This window comes from Zosterops lateralis (genome assembly GCF_965231275.1).
Source record: "Zosterops lateralis genome assembly, chromosome: 6".
NCBI classification, from domain to species: domain Eukaryota; kingdom Metazoa; phylum Chordata; class Aves; order Passeriformes; family Zosteropidae; genus Zosterops; species Zosterops lateralis.
This window is the reverse complement of record NC_139761.1, coordinates 37,327,991-37,346,770: the sequence shown is the minus strand read 5'-3', so window position 1 is coordinate 37,346,770 and position 18,780 is coordinate 37,327,991. Positions and strand designations below refer to the sequence as shown.

Here is an 18,780-nt window from a genome sequence, read left to right as displayed (position 1 = left end):
AGATCCTCTGTAACTGCTGCCTGGATTCTAAATATTTCAAGTCAGGTATCAGGAGCCTGATAAAAAGACCTAAGCTATGGTTGGAAACAATTTCCAGAAACTCATTCTGCTTATCCCCTTGTAGCTGTGGCAATAAATGAGATAGAGGAAGGGACAAAGCTCACTGCCAGAACACAAGTCAACAAAAGCAACTAACTCTGCTTGAGTTTCATCACCTGACATACTGTATGTTAAGCTTTGGAAGCCTCTGTGTATCCAGAAAATAATTCTCGATGCCTTTTGCCAGGGCAAATTCATATCTAATTAAGAGGTTAATAATGAAATTATTATTAAGTTCACAGTCATTTTCATAGTTGGAGAAATATATACACACACCATAGATCCCAGCTGTGCTTTAAAAAAAGAAAAATATACATTCGTGCCTGGTAGCTTCTTTTCTTCTCTTACCCTCTACCTGTCTAGTTTCTCATATGATTATTTTTATTCTGGATTAGACCAAAGTTGTTTATCTTTCCTCCTCCACCCTCTCTCCACATCTGAGTGCCTGCTGTTCACTGCTCTAACAAGAAGTCAACAGGAGGAAAAAGGCATAATGACCCTGCTGAATCAACATCCTGTGAGACTGAAATGACAGTCATTATCCTAATTGGAGAGCAGCACTATGGTCCTTTGGAGGTTGGAGGGTAGGCAGATCTTACAGAAGAAGACCAAACACTCTTCTTTCACAGAGTTTAAAGCTTGTGAGAAAAATGTGTCCTCCATTCCTCACTTGGCCTGAAAGCTGCTCAGGAACATAGCAGTGAGGGTGTGGTGCAAAATTTCTGTCCCCACTACTTCTGCAGGCACATGTGTAGGTGCATGCACCCATCCTCTAAGCTGTGTGGGAGCTGTGAATCCACATGAGTGTGACACTGAACCCTGACTAACTCACCTGGTCACTGAGCTGGCCTCAATTGCTCATGCTAGCTGCCACAGCTTCCAGTTTGGAGCTCCCTCTAGTACCAGAGAGCAGGTCAGGTCCAGCACATCAGTGTCTGAAAAAACCAAAATCCTTTCTCAGATCTGTTTCTCTGACTTGAGAAAACAAATTTAAAATGGCAAAACCCCAAGTTGATCAAGCTGCTACCCAGGGGTTTGGCTGTGATATCAGCACATCAGGGTTTCAGCACATCAGGGTTTGGTATCAGCACATCAGGGTTTCAGAGGCACAGAGCACCTTGCAGCCCTATCACACAGAGAGTTTGGAAAGCACTCAGTGTATCCAGTCATGGGACTACATCTGCCCTCAGCACGTCAGCATGGCTGTCTGGAGACTCACCCCATGCTCCCTGCCTGGCCACAGGTGGTGAGAAGAGCTTTGTAAGGAGAACAAGTTCAAAAAAAGGTTTAATATCACACGGAGAGGGCTCATGTGGCATTCTGCTCTGTTGCTTTGTGTCTTCTTTTATGTGCTCTTTTTTTATCACCATATTCTTAACTAGGAAAATAACTTTCTTTTAAAAGATCATCTTCAAAATGTTCCTTTTGCCCAGAGCCCTACAGAGCCCTACAGGCCCTAAAGTTACAGAACTTTTGCAAAATGCTGTTTCTTAGAAAAGCACAGAGGATTTCTGCAACAGAGAAAAACATTTTCAGATACTTCATTACCTAGTGCTTAAAAATATGGCATTTAATTTGTTGAGACATCTGTTCTTTCATTATTTAAGACATCCCTCAGAAGACTTCTTTAAGAACACATAATTCAAGAGCAAATGCTGGAAACGTCAAAGATAAATGACATAATTTATTCATGGTACATTATCCTTTCTGTCAAGGAAGAATTCATGACTCTAGAGTGAAGCTGAAAATCCTGTTGCTTTTGGTTATCATTAACTGATCTCAGTCAAGGCGCTGCCCTGTGGAGATGGGCCCTACAGGAACATACTGTAAGAATACGAGCCTTGTTCAGAAATAAATGTAATCTGTGGCAATAGTGAGGAGGCAATAATGGCACAAGAAAAACAGCAGCAAGCGCTGGGGTGAGTGAGCTCAGAGTGAAGCACTTGCCCCAGCACACGCCACACTTTCACCTTCAATGAGCTTTGACACAATGACTGGCCAGCAGATTACCACCTTGACTGCTGCCATAGGAGAGCTTATTTTGGACACCACGAACAAGAGCAACATCAGGAGGCTTGTCATGGAGCAGCAGGTTTACCAATTGCTTCTAGTCATGCCACTGAATGAAAAGTAGTTTCTCCATTTCAAGTGGTTTGGTATTTCTTGGAGAATAGGGCTGGGAGAACAGAAGCCATGCAGGACAGCATCATCTGCTCTGGTTTCACTCCAGCTAAAGCTCCAGTGGTTGTAGAGTCAGTGCAAGGGCTTTGTACTAACCTTTCATAATTTTGATTTTACAATTGGAAAATCACATACCTCTAACAATGAAAGAGCTGTGTGGTAAGACTTGTACGACAATACCCAGAGGAAACATGTTTCCTGCCTGTTTCCTTCTGTATTATTGAGATCAAAGGAAAAAAGGGCAAGAGTTTTTATTAATGAAACTACAGAAAATGTTTCTTTAAAAACCACTGGCAAGATCTTTCTCTTTAGGACAAATGGAAGAAACTGTGACATTTCATGCTGCTTCAAATATGACTAGAAAGGTAGTATGCTTTTGTCTGAAAATTAAAAACATCTGTTCCCTGTCCCAGCTCCTTTTCAGTGAATTTAGAAGTCCAGTGATGTTTCAGAGTTATCCTGTCTCTTCAGTCGCTTCACAGACACAAAGAATTGTAATCACAAATCACATTATGCTGTGCTCAGCTTCCAACAAAAGACGAACAATCCTACTTGCATTTAAACAGCGTCTCACAAGCACATCTCAGCTGTCCCTTGTTTTCAAAGACATCCCTCCATTCTTTCTCAGATGTATGCATGTTTCTCCCAAACGTGATGACTCTGATGTTTTAGTGTTGAACAGTAGAAATTTAAGAACTATTGACTACATTTTTTTTAAACTGTGCAGTGCCAGATCCCAGTCCTGTACAGGCTGGTGTACATTTCAAACTTCATATCCACTGTGAGTAGTTCCACTCACTAGAATTAATAGCCTGGATAAAACTAAGCATATGTGTAAATCTTCCTAGAAGAGGGATTTATTTTTGCTGCTGCAGCAGCAGGCCTGGTTTCCTTCATGAGTTTCTCCTCACCCTTAGCATAAAAACACTGTTATTGAGCAATATGACAAGAGGTTTTGTAGGAATGGACAATATTCACATTTTCTAAAAGAATCCTTTTCTTATGTGCCACCTCTTGTGTTGCAGACTATGTCTGGGGCTGAAAGCTAGACACCCATATGATTCCATGATTCTATATACACAGTCTTAGCTCCATGGACTTAAATTACTTCTATTTTAAAAACAATTGCAATGTTACCAACTCTTGCAAGTTTATTGTAAATCCCACAAAATTTGGTGTCTTTCAAAAAGCCATCGTTGCCAGAACCTTATGACATTTTGCTACAGCAACAAGCATGGATTTCTCTCTAGCATGTGTATCAAAACAAAAGCTATCAAAGGTTAGGCACTGACATTTAAAATTCACTTCCTGCAAGTTACTGATAGAGATTAGAAGCATGCCTTATTATGCCTCTGGGTGTTTTCATCAATTTATGCAGGTTTCTGACCAGACAAACCTTAAGATCCTAGTCATACAAGCCCTTGTGCCTGCTCAGAATCCCACCTGGAATGCAAACAAACTTTTCCTGAAATTCTGGTGATGCAGGTTCACACAGTTCCAAGCTGTGATACTGGTGGTGTGCTGGCTACCATGGGGAAGACCATAACCCATGTGGATCATTTGTCATTGTAAATCTCTGCCTGAACTTCAGCAAAATTTTTGTGGCCTGTATTTTTGGAAGGATCATCTCCAACTGCTATGAATAGTCTGGGTTTGAATTAGTCACTGAAGACCAGGGCAGCCACCAAAGACAGGAAAAGGAGCAGGTCACTCACAGTAGGCAATAGGGAGCCAGAAGGATACTCCAAGGATGTAGGACAAATTGCAATAAATGGCAAGGCATATTAAGGAAGAGGGAGCTAGCAGGACTTCTGTGCTATGAAAGGCTGGTTTCCTTTCCCCCTTTAGGGCTGTGGTGTGACCAGTGTTGATATGGACAACCTCTTAGGACTGAGAGAGAGAACTACATCCTAAATGTGTGCCCCCTGACAGCAATTCAGGCTTGCTGGCTTGTGAATTCTGCCTCCCCACCTCCTCTCATGTGGTTAGTAGCTGCCATGGTATGGTAGGGCAACTGTCTCCCTTCCCACTTGGGAAGCACGGTGGCTTCTGAACTGTTCCTTGGGGAACAGGTATTAGACAGCTCCAGGGCAAAACCCTCTGGCTGGCCTGACATATATTTGCTTCTAGGCTCTCACCTGCTAGGAGCCAGCATAAGTATCCAAATTTTTGATTCCATGGGCATCTTGATGTGCCAGTGGGCTGCCAGACTCCTAAAGAAAACTTTGAAGAGCTGAGGAGAAGGAGTTCCAGGACTTCATCATAGCTATGAATCTATGCAGTGGGTCCTTACCATGCCATTGTGTGGTTGTGGATTCCTGTGGTCCTCCAGGAACACCCAGCTCAGCTGTTTATGGTTGTGGCTTTGCCAGCAGCCTCCACAGCACCTCTGTGAACATCGTAGCCCCAGTGAAAGATCCACACACCAGATGTGAAGTGTTGGCCGTGCCACACTGAGGGGCACAAGGTGACATGGTCTGTCCCCTCTCCCACCCCAGTGCAGCAGGGTGACACAGTCCCACGACCCTCATCTCTGTCATTTCCCCAGAAGGCTCCTGCTGTGGCACAGGCAGGACGTGGTGACAAGCCACGAATGGTGACAAGGCAGGTGTGTGGGGCAGTCAGGACACTGTGACATCCCCAGTGACAGCAACACCCCCAGGCACGGTGTGCCAACCCACTCTGAAGGGGGAGGAAGCCCCAAGATTGGTAAATGCTTTTGGTAAAAGGCACAACCAATGTCAGAGGGTCCACAAACAGTGCAGCTGAATTGTAGACACTGATTTGCACCAACAATTCAACCTGTTCGAGAGACCAAGATGGGTTAAATGACATCTGTAATTGTCCTACCTCTTGTGTTATGTATGGGCCAATTTTCCAGATTTCTGGTGTCACTGTTCAAGGGATGCTCCCTATTTGCTTAGCTGTTATTGGTGGTATCAGGGCAAGTGTGGTGTGGTTATTTTTGGGAACTACTATATTAAGTTTGGATGTTAAGCCAACCCGCGTTCCGTTTTGCCAGAGACACTTCAGTCACAGGTTCAACCAGGGAGAAGATGGACAGGGTGACAGGGCACGGTGGAGGCGGCGGGAGCAACCACGGGCCCTGAGGGCAGCGGGCACGGCAGGACGGCCCTCTGACGTGCCTTTGACCTTCCCCCGGCTCTCGCTTGGCTCTTGTGTGGGAGACGCGCCCTCGGATCCCCATCAGAGCGCGCCGGAGCTCGACCAGCGCCGGCGGCGCCCTCAGGGAGAGCCATCCCGGGCTCCCCCCCCGGCCCGCCGCGGCCGCCGCGCCGCGATCCCTCCGCCAGCGCCGCCCGTCTCCCTCCGCCGCCCCCGGCGCCGCGGTTTGGCCCGCGCGGGCCGCCGTAGCGCTGCCGGGCCGGGGCCGGGGCCGGGGCGCGGCGGGACGGGCGGGCGGGCGCCCCTGCGCTCCCGGGCTCGGCGGGCGCGTCCCGGGCTGGCCCCGCCGCCTGCCCCGCACCTGGCACCGCGGAGCCGCCCCCTGCCGCCACCCCCTCCCGGCCGCCGCCGCCCAGGGGACGGCCCCCGCCCCGCCCGCGGGGGCGGCCCGCGCCGCGGCCCCTCCTCGGGGCAGGCCGGCTGCATGGGCAGGCGCTGCGGGGCACCGCGGGCGCCGGGATCGCCGCTCCTGGGCGCCAGGTAGGAGCGGATCAACGCGGGGGGAGGAGGAGGAGGCGCGGCCCCTCGCCCGCAGCGCTGCCGCCGCAGGGAGGAGGCTGCCGGCTGCGCTGGCTTGGACGTTCCTCCCTTCCTCTCCTCTCTTCTCTCTCCCCTTCCCTCCGTCTCTCTCTCTCTTCCCTCCGCCCCCATTTTGCACAGAAGCCGGGAAGATAATTCACTGCAGGCTCTGACTGCATCTCTCTTTCCCCTCGGCCGCCACCGGCTCTTGGGGAAAGGTGAAGGTGTTGGCCGGGGGTCTGTAATCCCTGGCAGCAGCTGTAGTGCCTCCTTGGTTCGCCTTATAAATTCGGGTGGGGGGACGTGGAAACATCAAATGTCTTTATTTTCTGGTATCACACACTATGTAATTGTGTGGACTTAAAACAGAGATACATTTGTTAGAGTTAAAAACTCTCTCTGTGTATTCTCGGGGTTTTTCTGCGACTCGGTGTTTAATAGTCGAGTACAGCATTGTGCTTTCCAGGCTGTGAAGCATAAGGTGGAATCTATATGTATGAAGCTAAACCCAGGGGTGGGAGGTTTTGTCTTTGTCATAAGAAGATATTGAAGTGCAAAATCTAAATTTTGGATTTGGGAATTGGTGTGGGTGTGTTAATTGTTATTAAATTGATGATAATTTGTGTGGAAGCCTCTGAAAATAGTAGTGCTGCCTCCATCCCTATAAGCTCTTTCGTGTATATTTCTTGCAGAGCATGAGGCTAGAATTGAATTTATTGTGAATATTGTATTGACTCAGGGCGCATCTTTCAGTTTAGATTGCTGCTGATTTGATCCTCTGGAATCTGCAAAAGGAAAGCCTGCCAGCCTCTGTGAATAGCTTTGCAGTGTAACAGGAGTGGAGTTCCTGAGCAGAATCGCTGAGAGATATGTGGGAGCAAAGCTGAGCACACCGGTGTTTCTGCCTCAGACCTGGGCTCGCTCCCCAGGCACCGTCTGTGTGTGGGGTGAACCCCTCGTGGCCCCTGGAGATGATGTCAGTCGAAGGGTCTACGATAACAAGTCGGATCAAAAATCTACTTCGCTCCCCTTCCATTAAGCTGAGGAGAAGCAAGCCTGGGAATAAGAGAGAAGATATAGGCAGCAAGGTGAGTGATCTGTGGTGCAGCCAGCATGCTTTAACTTTGTTGTTTAAGTTTCTATCTGTACTGATGATGCTGCTCTGGGAGACCTGGTGTAGCTATAGAGTGATGCAGAGGAACTGATCCATGACAAGTCTGTCTTTTAGTTGGGGTCTTTGCTCTGCTGCAGATCCCTCCTGAAGCTCGTGTCCCTCTTTTGAAGCATTCCTTTTGCTTGTGTGATATGACCCCAGTCTGTATCAGAAAGCTTTTGGGATTTCCCACACTGTGGAGTTGCTACAGATGACTGACAGGAGAAATGCAGTGCTGCCTCTTCCTCCATGTTACCAGCTGCTAACCTGCATTACTGGGAGCTGAGGATATAGAAACACCTGTTGTGTGTAAGCAATTGCTCTCACCCTGCAAAGGAGAGTTCTGTGAGCATGTGGGGAAGGATGATATGAAAGATGTGAAACATGTCTTGGAGGTATCTGTTTTAATAAGATCTGTGTTCCACAGGTGCAAAGCACATTCCACAGGGATATGCTTTCCTCTGTGTGTCTCAGACCACCTTTCCTTGGGGTTATCTTCTGTTATATATAATTGGTTCTTAAAATCCGTCATTCTTCTTGGTATTTTGGAGAATTCCTGGCAGACACTCACTGGGAATTGACTGGTGTCATGAGGAGAGGATCACTTAAGCCTGGCTTCAGGGAGCACAAGAGCTGGGTGGCATTGCCTTGTGCTCCTGAGTCAGGGCACCTTGTTGAGTCCCTACCAGTGATTCACCTGTAACTCTGGGCAAATCACTCAGCCTTTGTGTAACTCTCTGTCTCTATAAATAGAAAACTTAATCCCTCCCCTTTTGCCAAGACTTGCTAATAAATAAGAAATGCTTGTAATACACGTCTGAAAAGTGTATTCATTGGTCTTAAAACAGTAATGCTTCCAAATTTCTCTCCTGAAGTGAACAACTTATATAAACTTCAGGGGAAGTAAATTACACTGTACCTAAAGATGGTCTTTCCCCAGCATGACATCCTGTTCTCAGAACTCTGGTTCAGGTCAGAGTTTCCCTTAGATGGCTCTTTAATACCAAGGAACACAGTATTCTTCCCTTGCCAAGCAAGAGACAAACCTGCATGGCTTCCTCAAAGTTGTCTAGGGGAAAGTCCTTGGTTCTTGTGCTTGACCTCACTGTGAGCATGTGCGTGAATTTCATGCACCCTGTGGACTGCCAGTGAAACATGCTTTGTTGGTTTCTGAAGAGTTTTTTGGTTTGTATTCTGCAGAGACTGCTACTGAAAGAGACAAAAGCTGCTTGTACCCCCACATATGGTGGGCATTTGATTTTGGCTCTGTGGCTTGCACACTCCCTTTTGGGAGTGGGACCTGCTGCTCTATACCCTGGGTATTCTGTGGTACACGTTTCATTTTGCTTTCCTTACACGTGCCTTTTGGGAGAGCTCCCTTTTATCCTTTGTCCTGTCTCCGAGTGTGTGGCCAGGGATGTCTGAGCCCCTGGGGAGGGATATCATGGATTCATTTTGCACCATCAAATTAAGGTTCAGGGTTGGATTTTGTCTATCTTATTAATAAGAGCTGTTAATCAGCGAGGTGGAAAGGAACTGAGGGGGAGTTTGCTGGCAGAATCAGTTTGGCATTATGAGGAGTTAGGTGCAGGTGTTGGTTTCTTGAAGTCTGAATTAGCTCAAATGAGTTAGGATCTGCCATGCTGGAGGGGGGCAGGGTGAAAGGGAGTGGGCCCTTTATCAAAGATCTGACAGATGTTGAGTATCTGTGAAGACACTCCCTCTGGTCCTCACCTTTCCAAGGTGAGAAGCAGCTCTGTTTTTCTAAAACAGCAGGAACAGGTTTCAGCCTGCTATTTGGTGTGTGTGTGAAAACCCCTGGGACTAACATTGATCATCATACATGTCACTCCTGAAGGATCTTTTCTGACCTGAAGGAGTCTTAGAGGCATCTTTGTCTCTTGGAGTTTTTGAGAAATAACTGCTCCAAGAGCTGTATGAAACTGGTTAGATGGAAGCATGGAAGGGCCAGTGAAGTTTGTCATCCCAGGTGGATGCTGCTTGGTTACATAGGATGGAGCTGGACTGTTGCCCTAAAATAATGCCTGGAAGATGATACTGTGCTTTGCATGTGCAGATGTGTAGGTGAATACCCAGCCCTCAACAGCCCTCTGAGTACCTCAACTTTTTATTGCAACCAGGTGCTCAATTTAAGATGGACAAGCACTCAGTGGCACTGCTTAAACTTCCATGAACTGTGGTGGTTTGTTTTTTTTTTTTTTTCCCCTCCAGTGAGAAGTGTCCTGGCTCTTTCCTTAAGAACCCTTTGGGCTTGTGAGGCTTTCCAGGCTGTCTCAGTGGTTAGGGACAGACCCCTTGGGCAGTTTGTCATGCTGAAGAGAAGTGAAATTGCCTCCTTTCAGTGAAGCAGCCGTGTAATGCTGGGCTGGCCGTGGGCAGTCTGTGGGAGGCTGGCTCTGCAGAGACCTGTTTGTGCATTGCTGTGGAAGGGGGAGTGTGGGTAAGTAGAGATGTTTTGCATGATGGCTGTGCAGGACATGCAGTGTGTTGCTTGGGATCTGTACAAGAGAGAACTTGTTTTGTGACTTCTACTAGGAGTTATTTCTTGCTATAATTAATGCATAGTTTTACTGTAGAGCTCCAGGAGGTCTCTATGGAAGTAAAACTAAGGAGCTGATAGATAATCATGGACATATAAAAAAAAAAAAGGAAAATAGGGGGAAGGAATGGGAGCTCTAAGTAAAGCTTGTTGACAAATTGGATGTAGTGTTTGGTTTTATTACTGCCTTTTGAAAACAGGGGGTTTTTTTGTGGGAGTCCTGATTTTTGTTACTGCCTGACTAGTTTTGTGTTTGGACTTCTCTTTTTTTTTGTGTGTGTCTTCTGATGTTCATGGCTTGAATCCACTTTTGCTGTACACTCTGTATCTCTGTTTTTTGTGTTGAACCAAGGTAGACCTAGAGTGCTGTGGCTTAGGTCTAAGGCTTGTTGACTGTTGGGATTTGTAACGTATTGGTGTGGCAGTTGGAAGCTAAAATTTCCTCAGATAAGTTGATTGGCCTGCATTCAATTTCTAGAAGATTACTAGCCGTGCCAGAAATCCAGCCGTGCATCTGGTCACAGTGCTTGTGATTCCAGTAGAGACTCGGGGTTAAAAACTGGGCGCTAAGTGCCTTTTAAAATCACCCTACAGAGTAACAGTATCAGGACAGAGGGGAAGTTCAGGCCTGACCCATCTCCCGTTGTTAAAATGTCCTGGTTGCTGTAGTACCCTGCTCACAGAAGTAATGTACCTGAGCAAGTACAGTTCTTTGCAGGGTTTGTGTGTATTGTTGAGCTCTACACTTGTAAATATAAACCTCTTTTTAACCAATGTAGCTGTGACTGTTTTAGGGTGGATGGTGTGTGTGGGTATCCTTAGTCAAATCAGATTGTGAATATCAATGTAGAAACAAATTGTTACAAAACCTGCTACAGGCTTTCCCTGAAACAGGAAGCCAGGGAATCAAAGAAACACATTTGGAATTTGCTGCTGGTTTCTTTGATCTCTCCTGTTTTTTCTAAGCCAGAAATATTTCAAGTTGCCTGTTTAAAAGAGTGCTTTGACTAAAACCTGAATTCCTCAGCAGGAAGTCATTCAGCAGGGAACTGTTGTCTTGTGGTCTCTCCCCTCTCCAAGTGGCATGCAAACATGTGCAGCTGGAGTGTCTGTTCCTGCCCCATGATGCTGCGTTGCATTGGGTGGCTCTGCAAAACCTTCTTGGGAGCTTTTGTTCTGAAAAAGAACCCTGACTAAGTTGCTCCAAGTGGGACAGGGTTTCCTGTCCTCCTTTGGTGAGGCATGGACTGTTCTTACTGCCAGTCAGTAGAAACAAGTACTTCTGTCTACTTCTGTGTCCTGCCCGTGTGCCTGCATAGATTTAAGAGGAAAGCAGATCCGTGGAAGATTCAGACCCCTCATGTTTTGTCATTCCCAATGAAGTTCTCCAGCTTCTTAATTCCCTGAGAAGCTGGAGGGCTCAGCTCAGGCTGTCCTGGACACAAGAGAATGGAGTAACGTTTCTGGCCTGCCTGTAGCTTCCTGCCTTTGGCACACAGTTGTTTTTGTTTGAAAATATCAAGGCTTCCAACATGAATCAGTGTCAGACCACTGCTTGTCTTGAACTGGATCAGCTCAGAATTGCTGAACCTGAACTGAAACAGAACCAAAAACCACACAAGTTTGGTTCACTGATATAAATGCATCAAAAATCATCACCTTTTATTAAATCACTTCAGGTGCAGCTGAGGCTTGTTGCAGAGTGGGATTCTTTGTAAGTCTTTGTGAACAACTTGGTCCTGCAGCAGCAGAACCTGCTGGGTTCCCAGGGAGCTGGATGTGGGGCTGAGCAGCCTGTGTGGGTGGGTTAGGGAGCAGCCTGTCTGATGCTGACATAAGCTTTTTTTTTTTGCAGCATTTGGAAGGGTCTTCTACAAAATGATGGTGCTTTTGAGGAGCAATTCAGTGCAGTATTGCCCCATTCACCCTTTTCTGCAGTCTGAGCAGTGCTTAGCCTACCATCTCTGGGACCAGTGCAGGCAGGGGCACAGCTGAGGGAATGCCTCTAACCCTGCTCTGGATGTCTGCTACTGTGCCTGTTCTGCTTCAGCATCCATGAATATTGCTTGACCTCAGCTGATAGCTGGGGATCTCTCTCACAGCTCTGCACTGCTCAGTCTAAACACACCCAATTGCTTCAACAGCTTAGGGCCTGCTGTCTGGAGATAGAAGGGATTTCATATCTGCCTCTGGTCAAACTTGTAACAGTATCCCTTAAAGCACAGGACAAAGGCTGGTTGGGTTCTCCACAGCCAGACCTGCATTTCAGTGGCGTGTCTGTATCTGTAGATAGAGTCAGTGAAGAACTGAGAGTGTCAGAGCTCAGGGGTTGAATGCTTTCCTGCTGAGGTTGCTCTGGTCCCCTCTATTCCATCCTTGGATATATGGTGCTCAGGATGACCCTGTGTTTGTTAACAGTTTCACACAGAGCATTTTTTTTGTTCCATTCTTCACTCTGTGAATGATATGCCTTGTCCTGAAAATACAGGGTGATCTGACTAGCTCCCTTGGTCTCAACATGAATGTTAAATGTGACTTTCATTTATAGAGCATTTCAAAGCCAGAATTTTTCTGCTGGGGAATTGCCAGTTGACTTTGTCTCTTGAAATATAGTGGATATAAAAGCATATAACAATTCAACATATTTGGTCTTGTAGCCCGCTGTTGTATCCATAAAACACTGTGATACTTCTTGCCACTCTTGAGTCAAGGTTGCTAGTGAGATCCATCCTTCTAGACACCCCTAAATCATGTGCTGTCTTTACTGTGAAAGACAGCAGGAAGGCATCTCTGTAGCAGGAGGAGCATGATGATGTACTGGGGTGAAGTCAGCATAAATAACACAAACCAGGTTGTTTGCCTCATGGGTTTTAATGGTTTTTGCTTCCTGTGGATGGTCATATGCTGCTTACCTGGGTAACCTTTCAGAGCTGCTGTTGTCCTGCCTTGAATGTTGTTCTTCACCTCCTTCAGATGATCTGTGTCCTCTGAGAGGGCACGTGGGACTTGGCTAACCTGGCTGGAGAGGCTCATAAGCAGGTTTTACACTGCTGTGCCTGCTGTGCTGTGTGAGCTGTGCACAGAATCCCCCCTTTTGGCCATGGGCTGTGAAGTGTGTAGTGCTTGCCAAAGACTTGGCTGAGATAGATGGTCAGAGGAAAGATGGAAAGATGACAGAGGTCAGGGCTGCTCAGGGGTGTTGCAGGTGGTACATTTGCTGTTTACAAGTCGGAGGTGTTGTTCACTGTGGTGTTGAGAGGGCTGGTGGAGAAAGGCATCCTCAGACACAGTGGAAAGAGGCCTCCTTCAGAGTGTACCATCTGTTTCACTAGCTGCATGCTTGGCCCTTCCTGTGGTGTTTCACCTCGTGTGTTTCAGAAGGGCAGAACAATTGAAGTGTTGGTTGGGAGTCAGATGAGGCTGGGCCAATATTGATTTTCCATTGTCAAGGATCTGCAAGCACCTGTAAAATGACTTGTATATTATTTTACTGTCCTCTGTGTCTAGTGGAAAGTAACTACAGGGCACCACCTCCATTTCTGGCTGAGAAAGTGGTGGTCAGCATTTTGATGGCCTGGAAAATTGAAGCAGATATTTTGTTTCCTGTTGATAAGGTCTCGGGGAGAAGTTGCTTGATTAGCCTTGGTATAATTTTCTCTGTGAGTGTGAAAGCAAACAACATACACTAGCTACTCTTTGGCTTTTTTCAAAGATTTCGATGTTTGGTGCCAGGAGTGGTGCTTACATGGCACTCAAACAGTGCTTAGCCCTGACGTTAATGCCGAGTGATCCCAGCTAAGGACTGAATAATTAACTATCACCAAGCCCAGTTTCAGTTACTTCAGGCTTGTGTTTGTGCCTGACATACCTGCCTCCGCATAGCTGGAAGTTTCTGAGGGCTCTGGTATGTGCCTAGCAGGGTTGCAGCACGCTCGCTGCTCTGGTTCCCAGCTCCAGATGTGGGCTGGTCCCTGTGCCTGGAACCCTGCAGGCTTTGCTGAGGCTCTACCCACCAAAGGGTAACTACTGCAATTCAGAAAACCCTCCTACTATTTCCTTTCACTACAGGGCTGCTTATCCTTGCCCTGAGCATGTTTGTGTGTTGTGCAAGGAAAATGTAGCTGTTGTAATCAGCTGTGCTGTGTGAACTCTATTCAAAAACATCCATGCAAAGATGACTTGTTGCTAGTATTTGTATGACCGTAGACTGCAGGAGCATCCCACCTCTTTACCTTGCTTTGGTGAGCACTGGACAAACGGGATAAAATAGACCCAGCCCAGAGGAGCTTCAGGCTTAAAAAACTAAAGAGATGAAGGGAATGGAACTCGCTTTTTCTATACAGACATGGTTCCAAACTCCCAAGAGAAGTCTGTGTTGGACCTAGAAATTTAATCTTGATCCTCTAAGGCCAAGTCCTAGCCTTAGTCACAAAGCCCAACCTCTTGTAGATTACCTGGGATGTCTCTCACCTCTCCCATGTGAGGGGGACTTGTGTTCATTTAAGATTATTTGCTTAGAAGTCCTCAAACTGTGCTGTTGTAAATGCTGACTTGGTCCTATTGTCACTAATGATTTCAGTAGCTCTGGTGATGATGACTTTCCAACAAGCTCAAGCAGATTAAGCACCATAAGAATTAAAGCTGTGGAAACCCCAGTAAGCCTTGTAAATTTGCTTGTGTCCCAGGAGACCAGTACTGTTGTTAGTTACTGTGAGGAAACTGATTGAAAATAGTACTGTAGAAGACTATGAACTGCTGGTGTATTCCGAGTTTCCAAGTCAATAGCAATAAAAGTCAAACCTGCTTGTTCTCCCAAATACAGTATTAAAAGTCACAGTTGGTCAAGATAGCTAATGAGATATAACAGCTAATACGAGATTTCTTACCCAATGAAATTTTAACAATGGCATTCCTTCCTTACAGTGATGCTTCTTTAATTTCTGCATCTCCCTGATACTTAGCATACTTACTCTGAAATTTCCTGCATCATGGATCCAGAGAGACTCCTTTCTCCAGAAAAAAAAGTAGATTATTGAATGTTGTTGCATCGTAGTAGAGAGTCATAACATTAACAAATGTCTTGAGCACAGGCAGATGGAGGAGTTTCTGGAAGGAGAAAGCAACTTTATGGCAGTACCCTGGAATTCAAGGATATGGGGTTGTAAAGCTTTCTGCTTCTGTTTTTTCTCCCAAGTAGACGTGGTGAAAAACAGTGCTGCCAATTCAGAAACCCTTCCCTATTGACAGACAGGCCCAGCACAGGGCAGCTGTTTGAAGTGCCAGTATTGAAGTGTTAGCTACCTCTCCTGTGCTCAACAGTGGTAGCCTTTGAGGTCCCCCAAGGGCCTTGAAATTGACTGCTCACCTTTGAGTAGCACATAAGGGGCTGCTTGTCTTTGAAGTCTTGTTTCTACTAAGGATGCTTTCATTTGGAAAAAAAAAAAAAAAAAAAAAAAAAGGCACCATTGCTCAGTCTAGGCTTTGCACCAGAGGAGCTTGAGTTCATTGCACAGTCCCTAATGCAATCTAAATGCTGGAGATGCTGAAACATTGAATAAGGCTGAGGGCGAAAGGAGTGTCTTCAAGACCTGCCTCCTTATTTGGTGGCAGATCTTGGTGTTCAGAACTCTCTGTGCTTTGGCCGTGGCCATGCTGTGACTGGAACCATGAGGGAATAGGGATGGTGTCACAGGTATCCTGAAGAGGCATGAGTGTCAGGGTGTACTTTGCTAACCACTTGCCTATGCTAAAAAGAGTTAGCAAGCTGAGATCCAAACCCAAGCTGTCCTAATGGTAACACAGTATCAAAGGAGTCTATTGAATGATCTTGTCCCACAGAGAAATAGGCTGTACCAGTGAAAGGACTTCTTTCTGCCAGCTATGTTTCATCAATACTAGTCTTTTCTGCAAGAGCTTTGTGTGGCCTAAGAGTGATGTTTTTCATGCTCTTAACCGGTGTTTCTGTGCTGCTGAATTGTATAAGGGTAGAGTGAGCTTTGAAATAAAGCTATGTAATTTGATTTTAAAATGCAGTTAAAGTTTTTGGATTCTGTGGTCTGCTGTTCAGACTCTGAACCTCTTTCTTCACTCAGGGTAAAACAGACAGGATACTTTTCCAGTTTCTGCAAAGCATCCCAACGTCCAGGGCTTTAAAACAGCTGCATAACTCCTTGTGTTTGGCTTATCTCCCAGTTTTGAACTAGATATAGTGGTTCTGAGTACAGTTGTTTCAAACCTGCTTTGAGGGTGTCATCCTTCTCGAGCAGCTGGGTCCAAAAGAATTGCTGACTATAAACTGGAACTGACAAATTTGGGATCTGCTTTTTTTTTTTTTTTTGCTTAAGCCCATCTTGTCCCAACTCATCTAGTTTTCTTGGACTGAATCATGGCCAGATAGGCTTTAGATTTGGTTCTGTGTACCTTTCCAAACTATGAGGGCTGGCTGGAGTGTATTTGCGCAGTGTGTGCCCCAAACCCTGCTGTGGGAGTGGTGGTTGAGTGGAATGGATACAAGATGACATGAAGTGTTCTTAATGAAATGCATGAACAAATATTTCTGAGGAGTCTGTGGTAGGCCTCAACGAACGTAGCTGTTTCTAGAAGCCTGAGCAGCTTTTGAGGCTGGAATTGGGATTCTACTGTCCTCTGCACCGGGAGGATAATCTTCCTCCCTGATAATCCATGGTTTGTGCTGCCTGTCTCTGCAGGCTTCCCGAGTTAAGCTGTTGAGATGTATTAGCACGCAATCAGCAGCGTGAATAACTGGTGCTGGGGGAGGATGAGGGTTGAGGTGCTCTGAGTGAGAGGCAGCTTTCTTCAGCTTCCTTGACACTGCCTGCTTTGGCTGTAACTTCTGAAAGAGCAGGTCTCCTGCATCACCGTTGTGGTGAGTGACTTATGCACACTTGCTTTGTGAAGTTCCTGACCCATTTTCAGTAGCAGGGCTGCAAATAGGCTTTTTGATGTCCAAGACCTGCAAAAAATACTTCTTTTGATGGAGCCATCAGTGGAAAAATGAATGTGGTGCTGGAGGAGAAGATGCAGTACCTGGACTATCTCTGCCGTGTGTTGAAGCTGCTCCAGGCCCTTGGAATGAGTGTCTCTGCCTGGGAGTGTCAGTGTGTAAACACAGCTGTTAATAAAATGGCCAGGGGGCTGATTAATGACTTTCTACACGGCCTGCTGGAGCCGGGGCGAGAGCCAGTGGGCCGCACAGCACCCAGGCCACAATTGCATGGCCTGGTCTGCCTGCTTGCTGGCAAATTCACTGCCTCTGCCTTGGCTTCTTCCAGGTGCTGCAACTTCCTGTGGCCATGGACATGCTGTGGTGTGCTTGGGAAGGGGCACCATGACCCTGCCTCTGGCTCTGTGGGTATCCAATGCCTGGGGAGGGCCCTGCACTGCCTGGGGCCTGTAGCCCTTGGTTAGCCTGCAGAGCTTAGTTTAAACACATGTTTGGGAAAAGGAGACAACCAAGCTTGCAGTCTATAATATAATAACCCTCTATAATATGCTGTCTGTGTTGTTCCAGACAGTGCCTGGACATTCATGGTGGAGCTCGGGTGACCAAAGCTCCAGGCTGACCAGCAAGGCTGGGAAAGACCACCAGGTTGCCCTGGGTAGTGACATTGCCCTCCATGGTAGGGGATAAGATGCACTGGGCAGCTTCTGGCTTTGCATTTCTGGCAAGGAAACAGAATTGTCTCATTAGTTTGGAAAACTCTGCCTCTTTGGTAAAGGACGAGTGTTTTACAGGGCACCTGAGGATCTCTGAAGTTACTACGGGTTGAGAAATGCTGCTCACTGTGGCCAGTCATGTGATGTTCCCCTGGGAAAAGAAGAGTGCTTGTTGCAATAAGGCATTTAGTTTTGCTGTCAGTATTTTCCAGAGGTTTAAAACAATTGGGAACAGTCATCACCTATTGCCTAAAGGTTTGTTGGCAAGCAAAATAATCTTTCTTTCTGCTCCTAGTTTTTTCTGGCACTTAGGGCCTGTTGTACTGGGAAGAGCAGCCCGGCCCTCCTTAGCCGGCAGCCCTGGCGGAGGAGAGGAGGAGGAGGCTGTGTAAAAAGTGCTATAACTGTCCAGACAGGGACAAGCTGGTATTCCTGGGTTGTGGGGAAGGGAGTTGGGAGCCTGAAACATAGTTGTGTAACATTCAGGATTAGTTGGGTTGAGGAGCTCTCATGCTGAGGAGATGGCAGAACTATAAATCATTAGTGATCTCTGTAGCTGCAGAAGCAGTTAGGACAGAAAAAAGAGCTTAGAAACAAAATCCATCATAAAATGTCAAAGTGGGTGGTTTCCCTTGCTGGGGAGAGGGTCTTGTCTCTGGACAGCAGAGGGAATGCTGCCTGTGCATTGCAGCCATCTCTCTGGAGGGGGAATTTGCTTCCAGGTCTGCTGCCTGTGTTCTGTCCTATGTCCTGCTCTCCCACTCTCTACTGTGATTTCGTTTGGATGCTTTTCTCAGATCCCCAGAAAGGAAAGTACTGTAAAGAGCTGCCAAGCAGGGTTTTGCCTTGTAGAGCATACTTAAATGCCGAGGCCTGGTTGGATGATGGTATGATTATGTTTCTATTTTTCTCTGTGTATGTGTTTAATATGAAGAACTTACTCTGTTCTGGTTGAGTGTATGTTACTTTTCTTAGTGTGCCCATTAGTAACTGTAACTTACCGTCTGCTCTTTTCCCCTGCTTATAAAGTGACAGTGGTGTTATGTTACAGCTGTAATGTACACAATCTTATACAACTCTTTGTAGCATTTTTAGAGTCATGATGACCTTGAAAGGTTTAAAAGAAAATTGAATGCAAACTCTGGCACCATTCCTATGGGTGCTTCAGTATGTGCTTAGTTTTGTGTGGTGAGGTAGTATGAGTGGTTCATTTCACTCAATGGATGTAAAGATAAGTGCCTCTGTGGCCGACTGCAAGGTCAGAGTCTACGTGTGATGATTCATTTAATGCATGTAACTGTATCTGTGTGCATGCCTTATATGTATATCATGCAGTTGTCTTCATCATGTTTTGCCCAGCTCAGCTGCACTTTATCCCATAATCCATGTTTCCTGAATGTATTGC

General features: G+C 46.4%; 1 protein-coding gene across 5 annotated transcripts in view; it reads left to right on the top strand.

The window, feature by feature from the left end:
• The first annotated feature begins 5,888 nt into the window (after nt 1–5,888).
• MAPKBP1 (mitogen-activated protein kinase binding protein 1) overlaps nt 5,889–18,780 on the top strand; it is a 93,672-nt gene continuing 80,780 nt past the window's right edge. For 4 of the 5 annotated variants that reach the window (XR_014590354.1, XM_083863193.1, XM_083863192.1 and 1 more), the window contains exons 1-2: nt 5,889–5,946; nt 6,739–7,073. Coding sequence is in view for 4 of the 5 variants with exons in the window: in XM_083863193.1 (XP_083719319.1) it covers nt 6,957–7,073 (117 nt within the window). In the remaining variant the exon portion in view is untranslated. The remainder of the gene's footprint in view (nt 5,947–6,738; nt 7,074–18,780) is intronic. The other variant, XM_083863191.1, reaches the window with a different exon arrangement.